The 14151-nt window shown below is 45.1% G+C and overlaps 1 protein-coding gene across 2 annotated transcripts; it reads left to right on the top strand.

Annotated features, from left to right (window-relative positions):
- Positions 1 to 100: 100 nt before the first annotated feature.
- On the top strand, positions 101 to 14131 carry LOC124015149 (cerebellar degeneration-related protein 2-like). 2 transcript variants are annotated; one of them, XM_046330134.1, is made up of 5 exons: positions 102 to 658; positions 7442 to 7554; positions 9578 to 9726; positions 10052 to 10216; positions 10399 to 14130. In XM_046330134.1, the coding sequence occupies exons 1-5, from the start codon at positions 580 to 582 to the stop codon at positions 11366 to 11368; spliced, it is 1476 nt and encodes a 491-aa protein (XP_046186090.1). In that variant the 5' UTR covers positions 102 to 579; the 3' UTR covers positions 11369 to 14130. The 2 variants fall into 2 exon arrangements, with proteins under 2 accessions (XP_046186091.1, XP_046186090.1); XM_046330135.1 differs by lacking the exon at positions 7442 to 7554 and having other exon boundaries at positions 101 to 658; positions 10399 to 14131.
- Positions 14132 to 14151: the final 20 nt, after the last annotated feature.

Genomic DNA, 14151 nt, shown 5'->3' with positions numbered 1-14151 from the left:
AAGACTGTTTTATGGAGCAGAATCTTCCCCTGTATAGGGAAGGGGGTTGGAGATCGTTGCAGAATGGATCTGGGGAGATATCGGTGCAAAGCACGAGTGAGTGGGGACTTGTAACAACAGCTGGGTCCTACGTAAATCACAATGGCGGGGGGAATTATGAGTGGCATTTGCCAGTGTCACACATTTGTTCAGTGAACGTACACGTCTCAATATTGTACAATTGATTTCGTACGTTATTCTCTATTTTTATTGTAGGCCGACAGTGCTGTCGTTGCGTATAGGGACTCGCTTGTCCAGTTTGTGCGTGCATTTTGTCGGCCTTGAGATATTCATTTGGTGTCAGGTGCGGTAAATTGATGCATCTGTCTCATTCGAATGGTTCATTGCAGAATGTTGGGGGCAGGTGCGCCCGCGGCTTTCTTAGTGAATGATAAAGGTTGATGAAAGGGTTACGGTTTGGGAGACTGCGCAGTTCGAGATTTCTTGATCATACGAGGCATGCTTTTGCTTCCGGGCTGGCGGTCAGAGATGTTCGAGCAGAGCGCACAGTGAACATTCACAACGATAGATCGAGCATCGATGCTTCGTGCAGGCAGGATGGAGGAGTTTGTTACGGAGGAAGATGAGCCATGGTACGACCAACGGGATTTGGAGCAGGGTGAGTAGACTGACACGCCATTGTTGTTGCTTTGTGACCGTGGTTATATTTGTTGCAGGTTTTGTTTAGCCTTGTATGCGAATCATTCCGATACAATAAAAACAGTCCCAGCAAAAAGCAGCTGATGCTGGCTACCGACCTCATCACTGTCATTTAATGCAACAACCTGAAGATGTCTCAAAGGATGCTAATTGGCCCTTCAAGAAAATATAATATTATTGACATTTCATTTGAAGAATTCATGACATGTTCTGCAATTTTGGCTCGATATACAAGCGTGCGTGTCTGGAATGGACTACTGTCTTGTTGATATTATCCTTGATATGATAAAACTGAGAAATTGTGATGGCGCTCATGCACTTTCAAGACAGACCCCATCACCCCAAGTCCCATACATTTAAGAACGAGGCGTGGGAACTATCGAAATTCTGCTGCAGGTTTCACCTGTCAGACCATGTTATACTCTGTTATTCTCGCCTCTCTCTCTCTCTGACACACACACAGGCCTACTTCCATTTCTCTCATTTCAACCTCTGTGTATAGGCACTGCTCTAGACTTCCCTTTATCCATTATCGAGCTATTTTCCAAATATTCTGATGTTGTCAGTGAAGTGCGTGTTCTCAAAATAACCCTGCTGTCTGTCTGACTTCACCCTCCATCTCTCACATCATATATGATGAACGGTCACGTGCCCTCCGGTTATTTTTATCAAGTCACCAAAATGCTGAGTTGTGGTTCCCACTTGCATGGGGATGTGCTGGTGAGGTATTAGGTGATGGGGGCTGACATCAGGCTGACAGACCGAGAGATGATTTAAAACAAGTGGGATATTCAGGGAGACAACCGGTTGACATTCGCAGGATTCTGTGAAATTTTGAACAAAGATTCTATGCAGTTGCAATCGTTGCGTGAGGGAAATGTCAGAGTTCTGTCTTTTTAAAAATGATTTATTACTGGTTAGACTGAAGACACAAGACATTTACTAACTTCATGTCTGTGCTCTGATAAAAAAAAATAGGGATCAACAATGGAGATGCTCCTAAAGAATCTATGTTTTGAGATGCTTGAAAAGGCACATAATAGACACAACCTTTTCAAATCAAATGTATTTATATAGCCCTTTGTACATCAGCTGATATCTCAAAGTGCTGTACAGAAACCCAGCCTAAAACCCCAGACAGCAAGCAATGCAGGTGTAGAAGCACGGTGGCTAGGAAAAACTCCCTAGAAAGGCCAAAACCTAGGAAGAAACCTAGAGAGGAACCAGGCTATGTGCGGTGGCCAGTCCTCTTCTGGCTGTGCCGGGTGGAGATTATAACAGAACATGGCCAAGATGTTCAAATGTTCATAAATGACCAGCATGGTCAAATAATAATAAGGCAGAACAGTTGAAACTGGAGCAGCAGCACGGCCAGGTGGACTGGGGACAGCAAGGAGTCATCATGTCATGTAGTCCTGAGGCATGGTCCTAGGGCTCAGGTCCTCCGAGAGAGAAAGAAAGAGAGAGAATTAGAGAGAGCACACTTAAATTCACACAGGACACCGAATAGGACAGGAGAGGTACTCCAGATATAACAAACTGACCCTAGCCCCACGACACAAACTACTGCAGCATAAATACTGGAGGCTGAGACAGGAGGGGTCAGGAGACACTGTGGCCCCATCCGAGGACACATCCTGAGACAAGGCCGAGTATAGCCCACAAAGATCTCCGCCACGGCACAACCCAAGGGGGTTGTGGGGGGGCTTACCTTTTCCATTCACCCAGGGCTTAGTCTGATAATACATGCCTCCTATAGAGTGACACACCCCTTTGTATCTCTTCCTCAACTGTTTGATTTAGTTAACTCAATTGGACCCCAATCGTCTGTCTCTTCCTCCACTAATGGCTAGATAGACATAGATGAGGATCTGTGTAGTCTCTGCTCTCACTCCCTGTGTATTGATCTGGCAGAGCAGTGTCTCCCACCTCTGGTCTTATCCCCATATTTTGAAACAGAACGGGAAAGAAGCTATTGTTTTAGCATTTTAAATGTCCCCACAAGTTATGAAATAGGTCAAAGCCATATTTTCCTAGCAATCATTTATTATAAAGGGTAACTTTGGTATATTAGGATAGTAGGCGGTGTGAGTTCCAGATGGTGGGATGAGGTACAGTTGGAGTCAGAAGTTTACATACACTTAGGTTGGAGTCATTAACTCGTTTTTCAACCACTCTACACACTTCTTGTTAACAAACTAGTTTTGTCAAGTCGGTTAGGACATCTACTTTGTGCATGACACAAGTCATTTTTCCAACAATAGTTTACAGACAGATTATTTCACTTATAATTCACTGTATCACAATTCCAGTGGGTCAGAAGTTTACATACACTAAGTTGACTGTGCCTTTGAACAGCTTGGAAAAGTACAGAAAGTGATGTCATGGCTTTAGAAGCTTCTGATAGGCTAATTGACATTATTTTAGTCAATTGGAGGTGTACCTGTGGATGTATTTAAAAGCCTACCTTCAAACTCAGTGCCTCTTTGCTTGACATCGTGGGAAATTCTAAAGAAATCAGCCAAGACCTCACAAAACAAAATGTAGACCTCCACAAGTCTGGTTCATCCTTGGGAGCAATTTCCAAATGCCTGAAGGTACCACGTTCATCTGTACAAACAATAGTACGCAAGTATTAACACCATGGGACCATGCTGCCATCATACCACTCAGGAACGAGACTCGTTCTGTCTCCTAGATATGAACGTACTTTGGTGCGAAAAGTGCAAATCAATCCCAGAACAACAGCAAAGGACCTTGTGAAGATGCTGGAGGAAATGGGCAGAAATGTCTATCCACAGTAAAACTCGTCTTATATCGACATAACCTAATAGGCCGCTCAGCAAGGAAGAAGCCACTGCTCCAAAACCACCATAAAAAAGCCAGACTACAGTTTGAAATTACACATGAGGACAAATATTGTACTTTTTGGAGGAATGTCCTCTGGTCTGATGAAACAGAACTGTTTGGCCATAATGACCATCGTTATGTTTGGAGGAAAAAGAATGCTTGCAAGCTGAAGAACACCATCCCAACCGTGAAGAACGGGGGTGGAGGTATCATGTTGTGGGGGTGCTTTGCTGCAAGACGGGCTGGTGCACTTCACAAAATAGATGGCATCATGAGGTAGTAAAATTATGTGGATATATTGAAGCAACATCTCAAGACATCAGTCAGGAAGTTAAAGCTTCCAAATGGACAATGACAGCCAAGCATACTTCCAAAGTTGTGTCAAAATGGTTTAAGGACAACAAAGTCGAGGTATTGGAGTGGCCATCACAAAGCCCTGACCTCAATCCCATAGAAAATATGTGGGCAGAACTGAAAAAGCGTGTGTGAGCAAGGAGGCCTACAAACCTGACTCAGTTACACCAGCTCTGTCAGGAGGAATGGGCCAAAATTCACCGAATTTATAGTGGGAAGCTTGTGGAAGGATACCTGAAATGTTTGATCCAAGTTAAATAATTTAAAGGCAATGCTACCAAATACTAATTGAGTGTATGTAAACTTCTGACCCACTGGGAATGTGGTGAAAGAAATAAACGCCAAATTAAATTATTCTCTCTCCTATTTTTCTGACATTTCACATTCTTAAAATAACGTATTGACCCTAACTGACCTAAGACTGGGAATTTTTTTACTTGGATTGAATGTCAGGAATTGTGAGAAACTGAGTTGAAATGTATTTGGCTAAGGTGTATGTAAACTTCTGACTTCAACTGTATGTACAGTATATGTCCCCAGCCCTCGTCCTCCACATCACCCCATTGACCGATGACCCAGGGAATAAAAGCAGCTTTGCGTCTCATCAGTATTTCCCTGGTCAGGGTTTGGGAACCAGGTGCGACCCTGCATATAAAGTTGTAATAGTACAGTTTTAGCATGCTGTTCCAACCAAGGGGTCATATTGTATTTGCTATGGTCTATTTACACCCTCTTTCATACAGAGTGAATATGTGATTATTATGTAAGTGATCTGTATTCAAGGCTGCCCTCAGTGGTCATAATCATCAGCTCAACATGTGTATCCTGTCTGTCCAGATGGTAGGGTATGACGTCATAGTTGTAGCAGCTGGTGCAGTGTGGTTGTGATGTGCTTCACTAGATGCTATATGAGTTATACACATCCGAGGGCATAAGGATGATGCATAGCCACACGTGCAGAAGGCTGCAGTGCACATGAGCTGTGTGTGTGCCAAGGTTGCCACGGGGAGATGTCAGTTTCACAGTGTCATTGTTTTGTCCTGTTACAATTCTTATGTTATTAATTTGTTTTCAATGAAGTGGGTACATGATTTGTCCTATTTACCGGGATATCTCTTGCCCTCTCAGCAAACTCAGATTCTTATCCGTTTGCCAGCACAAGCAACCGTTGTGCGGCAGCGTTTTGATAAAGGCATATCCATAAGATTACATAACTTTTAAGCTTTAGACAATGTGTACCAGGCACTTTTGTGTTGGTCACATAGCATCTGGAGGTGTGTTTTGGATCATTGTCCTGTTGAAAAAACAAATGATAGTCCCACTAAGCGCAAATCAGATGGAATGGTGTATTGCTGTAGTCATGCTGGTTAAGTGTGCCTTGAATTCTAATTAAATCACTGACAGTGTCACCAGTAAAGCACCATCACACCTGCTTCATGGTGGGAACCACACATGCGGAGATCATCCGTTCACCTACTCTGCGTCACAAAGACACACAGCGGTTGGAAACAAAAATCTCAAATTTGGACTCCTCAGACCAAAGGACAGATTTCCACCAGTCTAATGTCCATTGCTTGTGTTTCTTGGCCCAAGCAAGTCTCTTCTTATTGGTGTCCTTTAGTAGTGATTTCTTTGCAGCAATTCGACCATGAAGGCCTGATTCACGCAGTCTGCTCTGAATAGTTGATGTTGAGATGTGTCTGTTACTTGAACTCTGTGAGGCATTTATTTGGGCTGCAATCTGGTGCGCAGTTAACGCAAATGAACATTTTCTCTGCAGCAGAGGTAGCTTTGGGTCTTCCTTTCCTGTGGCGGTCATATCGCTTGTGACTGCACTTGAAGAAACTTTCAAAGTTCTTAACATTTTCCATATTGACTGACCTTCATGTCTTAAAGTAATGATGGACTATCATTTTCTCTTTGCTTATTTGAGCTGTTCTTGCCATAATATGGACTTGGTCTTTAGCCCTATTTGGTAATCTTCTGTATACCACCCTACCTTCTCACAACACAACGGATTGGCTCAAACACATTAAAAAGGAAAGAAATTCCACAAATGAACTTTTAACAAGGGACACCTGTTAATTGAAATGCATTCCAGGTGACTACCTCATGAAGCTGGTTGAGGGAATGCCAAGAGTGCAAAGCTGTCATCAAGGGTGGTTACAATAAAGAATCTCAAATATCAGATATCTTTTTATTTAACACTTATATTTGGTTACTACATGATTCCATATGTTATTTCATAGTTTTGATGTCTTCACTATTCTACAATGTAGAAAATGGTAAAAAAGAAATAAAGAAAAACCCTTGAATGATTTAGGTGTCCAAACTTTTGACTGGTACTGTACATGTTGAAGACCGGCCTCTTATCCTCTGCCTCTGTCCCTTTTGAATGGTTAGCTCCTGTTGCCATTCATTGCATTATCTCTGACACACACACGCACGCACGCACGCACACACACGCACAGCTACTGCTCCAGACAGCCATACTATAATTCAACTCATGTTCCTTAGATGTGTACTGTGCAGCAGCATGGTGTTCCCCACTGTTGTGCTCCTGTTAGTGCTGACAACATGCACTGTGCTGATTTAAAATGCTGCATTCATGTTCTGGAATGGAGGTCGATTGTTCTCTGTTTAACACCCCCTCTCCTCCCACTGTACTGTCATGGGCTCTGAGTATGTGGGGCAGGCATGTTGGAGCCAGGACAGCTCCCCTCTTCATCCTTACTCTCAGTCCAAGTAGGCCTCGTCACTGCAGCACCCGATGAATAATGGATCCATCAAGCTGCTGGTGGAAACCAAGTGACTCGCTGCCCTTATCCCTCCCAGGTCTAAAATGGGATCATGTTTGTATGTGTGTCTCTTTGTGGAAATGTCTGTCAAAGCAGATTGAGAGCAGAGATGTGCTGGAGTTGATTGGTTTCTGGGGAAAATGTTAAACAATCTTGTTGTGACAATAAAGATGTATGTGTACCAATCGGTGCAGCTAAAACCTTTACGCTTGTATGTACAGACTGTACAGCCGCTCTTCTTTTTGGAGTGGGGTAATAAGAACTAAGAGGGATATTTATGTCATTCTGACCAGGAGTAATGGTAAACAAGCTCTGAGATGACCTGTATTTCTGTTTTGCCCTGTGTATTCCAGACAGAGCCTGTGCTAACTAGGTTTTCTCCCTTATCTGCCTCCTTTCCCCTGCAGTCAGACTCCATTTTCTTGAGCTCATCTTGGCAGAGATAACAGAAGCTGGTCTTATTCAGAGAAGATGGAGGATTACATTTTTTTTTCTCCAGCAAGGGGAATTGAATGAGGGGATTTTCTCTCTATTGCTTGTTCTTTTAGGAAAGCCAGAAAGTATTGCATTAATGGACTTAAAACAGTCCATAATGATCCAACGCAACACTTGAACTGAGCTGGGCTAATGCCGGAACTACCGATATTACTGGTGGATGAAATGTGAATGAAAGAGTTAAAATAGTTGTTTTTCTGTATCCAGACCGGTACTCTCTCGACCTCCTCTCTGTCCCCTCACAGACCTGCACCTGGCAGCTGAGCTGGGGAAGACCCTTTTGGAGCGCAACAAGGAGCTGGAAGACTCTCTACAACATATGTACATCAACAATGAGGAACAGGTGCAGGAGATCGAGGTATAGCATCATACCACTTTCACTAACTGTGTGTGAGCCTGTGTACATCTCATGAATGATCCTGCAAAGTGCCCTGCCCATCTTCCGAAAACATCTGAAACCCTGAAACCTCTTCAAACAGTATTTTAAATAATCCTCCTCATCACTTAAACCCCCCCCCCCCAAAAAAAACAAGCACTTGACCCCTCCCCTTTCTAACTCTACTGAGAGCTACTTTATTGAGGAAAAATGTACTTTCTATGCCTTTATGCAGTTGTCACACTTAGTACATTCATCTTCAGGTAGCGAACTAAGTTGCTCTGGATAAGAGCGTCTGCTAAATGACTAAAATGTAAAAATACAATTAAATGTTGAATTGCTGAGAGGCCATATTGTCAAGCATGGCACCGGACTGGTGTGTTAGCTGGAGAGTGTGGGTTTTAAACTACTGACGGTGCACTTCATGATCCTGCAAAGTGGCTCTTCTCTCTAGGCTAGCCCAATTACATTCTCCTTGACGCGCCATCAAGTCAATTAAACCCTGCAGAGCTCTGATAGGAGAGGAACAGAGTGCAGCTGCATGAGAGTGGGAGAGCGAGAGAGTGTGTGTTTACTTAGAGTGTGCGGCTGTGTGGGAGAGAGGAACCCACTGACTCCTCTGACTCTGAGCTAGATCTGCCACCTCATTAGACGAGAAAGACTGGCCTCCTTATTAGGCAACAACAAAGCTGATGGCCGACTCAACCAATCACACACTTTAATCTGCTGGAGAAGAAGAATACAGTTGATCCACATTTGTTTCTGTAGACAGGAATTAGGAAATTGTGATGCTATTTTGCTTAACCATCAGGAATTCTGTCATCCGTGTGACAGATTTTAATTAAACTTTCCCCCTTCTGATGACCAGGTGGCGAATCGCATCTCTGCATGTCTGGCAGACATATCAGTGTGGATGACGGATCACCACCTCAAGCTGAACTTCGGCAAGACGGAGCTGCTCTTCCTCCCGGGGAAGGACTGCCCGTTCCATGATCTCGCCATCACGGTTGACAACTCCATTGTGTCCTCCTCCCAGAGCGCTAAGAACCTTGGCGTGATCCTGGACAACACCCTGTCGTTCTCAACTAACATCAAGGCGGTGGCCCGTTCCTGTAGGTTCATGCTCTACAACATCCGCAGAGTACGACCCTGCCTCACACAGGAAGCGGCACAGGTCCTAATCCAGGCACTTGTCATCTCCCGTCTGGATTACTGCAACTCGCTGTTGGCTGGGCTCCCTGCCTGTGCCATTAAACCCCTACAACTCATCCAGAACGCCGCAGCCCGTCTGGTGTTCAACCTTCCCAAGTTCTCTCACGTCACCCCGCTCCTCCACTCTCTCCACTGGCTTCCAGTTGAAGCTCGCATCCGCTACAAGACCATGGTGCTTGCCTACGGAGCTGTGAGGGGAACGGCACCTCAGTACCTCCAGGCTCTGATCAGGCCCTACACCCAAATAAGGGCACTGCGTTCATCCACCTCTGGCCTGCTCGCCTCCCTACCACTGAGGAAGTACAGTTCCCGCTCAGCCCAGTCAAAACTGTTCGCTGCTCTGGCTCCCCAATGGTGGAACAAACTCCCTCACGACGCCAGGACAGCGGAATCAATCACCACCTTCCGGAGACACCTGAAACCCCACCTCTTTAAGGAATACCTAGGATAGGATAAAGTAATCCTTCTCACCCCCCCTTAAAATATGTAGATGCACTATTGTAAAGTGGCTGTTCCACTGGATGTCATAAGGTGAATGCACCAATTTGTAAGTCGCTCTGGATAAGAGCGTCTGCTAAATGACTTAAATGTAAAAATGTAAATGTAATTATTTGTATTTTTTTACAGCAGTGTCTGGCATTGGGTGTATCTCAATAGTCTAAAACAGCTTCCTCTCCTCTCCATCTGCACTGATGTAACATAGATGTCCAGTTATTTTGTATCCGTTTTAGACTCTTTAGATTGTCTCCTTGTAAGGTCCATGTCTTCATTCACATGTCTATTCCCCCTGCAGTACCTGTCCAAGCAGCTGGAGATGCTGAGGGAGATGAACGAGCAGCATGCCAAGGTCTACGAGCAGCTAGACGTGACGGCCAGAGAGCTGGAGATCACCAATGAGAAACTGGTTATAGAGAGCAAGGCCTCGCAGCAGAAGGTAGACAGGTGAGGGTTAATACTCTCCCGAGTTGTTCTCGCTGCTATGATCTACAATATGAACATTCACTCTATGTAAGACTGTACCATGACCTCTTTCTTCACTGTGTTTATACCAAGGATTTCTAAGAAATATTTGGTTTAAGAGTTAACAAGCTTAGTTCTTGAATGGTTCCTACTGTTCATAGTAAATAAATGCGTCTCACCGTTGTTTTTTGTGACACAGGCTCAGCATAGTCACGGTACAGTATTGTACATTATGTTGTGATGTAAATAAGATTTAGTCCTTAGTCCACTTTCGGTTGTGTGTGTGTGTGCGTGCGCGCGGTTACAGGTTGACGGGTACCATGGAGACACTGCAGGCTCAGGTGGATACCATGACAGCTCGTGTGGAGGAACTACGTACACTAGAGGAGCTGAGGAACCACAGAGAGGAGCGGGAGCGACGCAAGACTGTCCACTCCTTCCCCTGCCTTAAAGAACTCTGCACTGCACCAAAGTACAGTAAAGAGCAATGCTCTATGTAGTCTCTCTCAAAAGTCCAAAGTACTGTATGTGAAAGTATACTAATATGCTTAGTACATTTGCCAAATGACCTGAATGTATGGTGTTCAGATTACATAAGAATGCAATTTCCCTGCTGTATCCTTGTGCTCCTTTGTGTGGTGTATCGCTCTATAGGTATGAGGATGGCTTCCTGGTGGCCAACCCCGGCAGTGTGGACCTGGTGTCTGAGCGTGAGCGCCGGCCACTGGACGAGGAGAACGAGCGTCTAAAAGGTGTGGTCTCCTCCCTGAGGTCCGCCATGGTGGCAGAACGGGGCCGGAGGGAGGGGGCAGAGAGGGAGTGTACAGCTGTGCTGCAGGAGTTTGAGCTTATGGAACAACGCCTCCTGGGGGCTGAGGGCTGCCAGCTGCGAGTGCAGGAGCTGGAGGCGGAGCTTCAGGAGATGCAGCAGCTGAGGAGGTCCCGGATCTGTCTGTTGGATGAGGGTCTGGAGCAGACCCTGCTCAACAATGCCCCCGAGACCGACACACCCGAGGAGGGACCGGGGAAAAAGGAGGGAGGGGAGGGGACGGGGGAGTCCGGGGGGACAGGAGGAGGGGTGCAGCAGGGAGGCCCCGTTAGGAAGAGCTGCAGCGACACGGCGCTCAACGCCATCTCTGCCTGCGACGCCTCTGGCAGGCGACAGGGCAGCTACGCAATCCACGCCAACGGCGTGCGCAAGCGGGGCATGTCCATCCTGAGGGAAGTGGACGAGCAGTACCACGCCCTGCTGGAGAAATACGAGGAGTTGCTGGGGAAGTGCCGGCGCCACGAGGAGAGCATGTGCCACGCGGGGGTGCAGACGTCACGCCCTGTCTCTAGAGACCCCTCCATGAAGGACTGCGGCATGGCCAGCCCCTCAGCCATGGCTGCTGCACCCCCCACCCCGCCCCAGACCCCCTCCACCCCAGAGGCCCTGGAGGGCATCAGCCGGCAGGTAGACCAGGTGGACAAGAGGCTGGGCCAGAACACCCCAGAGTACAAGGCTCTGTTCAAAGAGATCTTCTCCCGCCTGCAGAAGACCAAGAGTGAAGTGAACTCCACCAAGGGTAGGAAGTCCCCAAGGGTTGGAAGTCCTAAGGGGAAAAAGTCCAAAGACAAATGAGCTGCTTTCGTGATACTAGTGAACATGACCTCTCCTGATACTAGTGAACATGACCTCTCCTGATACTAGTGAACATGACCTCTCCTGATACTAGTGAACATGACCTCTCCTGATACTAGTGAACATGACCTCTCCTGATACTAGTGAACATGACCTCTCCTGATACTAGTGAACATGACCTCTCCTGATACTACTGAACATGACCTCTCCTGATACTAGTGAACATGACCTCTCCTGGTACTAGTGAACATGACCTCTCTTGGTACTAGTGAACATGACCTCTCTTGGTACTAGTGAACATGACCTCTCTTGGTACTAGTGAACATGACCTCTCCTGATACTAGTGAACATGACCTCTCCTGATACTAGTGAACATGACCTCTCCTGGTACTAGTGAACATGACCTCTCCTGATACTAGTGAACATGACCTCTCCTGATACTAGTGAACATGACCTCTCCTGATACTAGTGAACATGACCTCTCCTGATACTAGTGAACATGACCTCTCCTGATACTAGTGAACATGACCTCTCCTGATACTAGTGAACATGACCTCTCCTGATACTAGTGAACATGACCTCTCCTGATACTAGTGAACATGACCTCTCCTGATACTAGTGAACATGACCTCTCCTGATACTAGTGAACATGACCTCTCCTGATACTAGTGAACATGACCTCTCCTGATACTAGTGAACATGACCTCTCCTGATACTAGTGAACATGACCTCTCCTGGTACTAGTGAACATGACCTCTCTTGGTACTAGTGAACATGACCTCTCCTGGTACTAGTGAACATGACCTCTCTTGATACTACTGAACATGACCTCTCCTGATACCAGTGAACATGACCTCTCTTGATACTACTGAACATGACCTCTCTTGGTACTACTGAACATGACCTCTCCTGGTACTAGTGAACATGACCTCTCTTGATACTACTGAACATGACCTCTCTTGGTACTACTGAACATGACCTCTCCTGGTACTAGTGAACATGACCTCTCTTGATACTACTGAACATGACCTCTCTTGGTACTAGTGAACATGACCTCTCTTGGTACTAGTGAACATGACCTCTCTTGATACTAGTGAACATGACCTCTCTTGATACTAGTGAACATGACCTCTCCTGGTACTAGTGAACATGACCTCTCTTGATACTACTGAACATGACCTCTCTTGATACTAGTGAACATGACCTCTCTTGATACTAGTGAACATGACCTCTCTTGATACTACTGAACATGACCTCTCCTGATACTAGTGAACATGACCTCTCTTGATACTAGTGAACATGACCTCTCTTGATACTACTGAACATGACCTCTCCTGGTACTAGTGAACATGACCTCTCTTGATACTACTGAACATGACCTCTCTTGGTACTAGTGAACATGACCTCTCCTGGTACTAGTGAACATGACCTCTCTTGGTACTACTGAACATGACCTCTCTTGGTACTAGTGAACATGACCTCTCTTGATACTAGTGAACATGACCTCTCTTGATACTAGTGAACATGACCTCTCTTGATACTAGTGAACATGACCTCTCCTGATACCAGTGAACATGACCTCTCTTGATACTACTGAACATGCACTGAAAACAATGGGTACAAAAGCCACAGATTTTCTTTCTGAATGAGTTTCTCTTTGTTTGACCGTGTTTGTTGAAAGGGGTCACTTGATGACAGGTTACCTGTACTTCTGCACTGGGGAAATGATACCATCTACTGTGGATAATCACCTCAGCTGTTTTATCTTTCTGGATACAGCCACGTTTCACCCAGATGTACAATGAATTGTACCTCTGACGACATTCATCATCTGGGTAGATGAAATGCCTTGATTCTTAACCTAATTTAAGATCATTTATGACAACCTAGTTCTGCACTAAAAATCTGTTAGACCCATCTTTGGTCAAGAAAATCCAGTACAATGTTTAAATGACTGAGCGTGTATACTGAGACTGCACTAGTTCTATTTAAAATGTATAAATAATTGCTATTTAATGTTTTTGATGACTGACAATGAATAACATGTGCAGAGCGATTCATAAAAGGTGTTTTCAAAAACAATCCTGACGTTCTCAATGATTAACACTGTTGCCTTAACATCTTATGCTTCACGTATGCATCTATACAACATATACATTGGTTTTGAAATCCGTAGGTGAAGCCAGTAGGTGAAGCCAGTAGGTGAAGCCAGTAGGTGAAGCCAGTAGGTGAAATCCGTAGGTGAAGCCAGTAGACTTCAATTGAGGGAGGCCATGGTACTCAAGGAAGTGATAACTTGTTCTAAAATAAATACTGTATGTAAACTGTAAAACTATCAATGTATTGGTGAATTTACCTTGTGTAAAAGGATTCTCAAGATGGATATGATAATGTTGCCAAAATGGAGGTAGGTTGTCCAAGCTAGAGAACTGAGGACCTGCTGTACTGTGTAGAAATGGAACTCCTCAACCACACTTGACTAAGCTACTGTAACTATGTGCTTAGCACCGACTCAGACCATGGGTACATCTCCATGACTCCTTGTTTCCTGGACTGCTTATTTCAAGTACACAAGGGGCTCTAGCTGCCCTCTTATCAGTACTTTGGCTTGTCATTTGAATATTTTCCTTGTTCTGCTCTTTGTGTACAAACTTCATGTGATATGGTCTTCTATGCTGGTGGGTTCTGGATGGTAGACGGGTGAAGATGGTTTACAGAACGTTGTACTGTAGAGCTGAATCATTAACAGAACAGTGTAAAGAGTAACATGACTTTGATTAAAA

This window comes from Oncorhynchus gorbuscha, linkage group LG26, assembly GCF_021184085.1.
Source record: "Oncorhynchus gorbuscha isolate QuinsamMale2020 ecotype Even-year linkage group LG26, OgorEven_v1.0, whole genome shotgun sequence".
NCBI classification, from domain to species: domain Eukaryota; kingdom Metazoa; phylum Chordata; class Actinopteri; order Salmoniformes; family Salmonidae; genus Oncorhynchus; species Oncorhynchus gorbuscha.
This window is presented reverse-complemented; position numbering and strand designations above follow the sequence as displayed.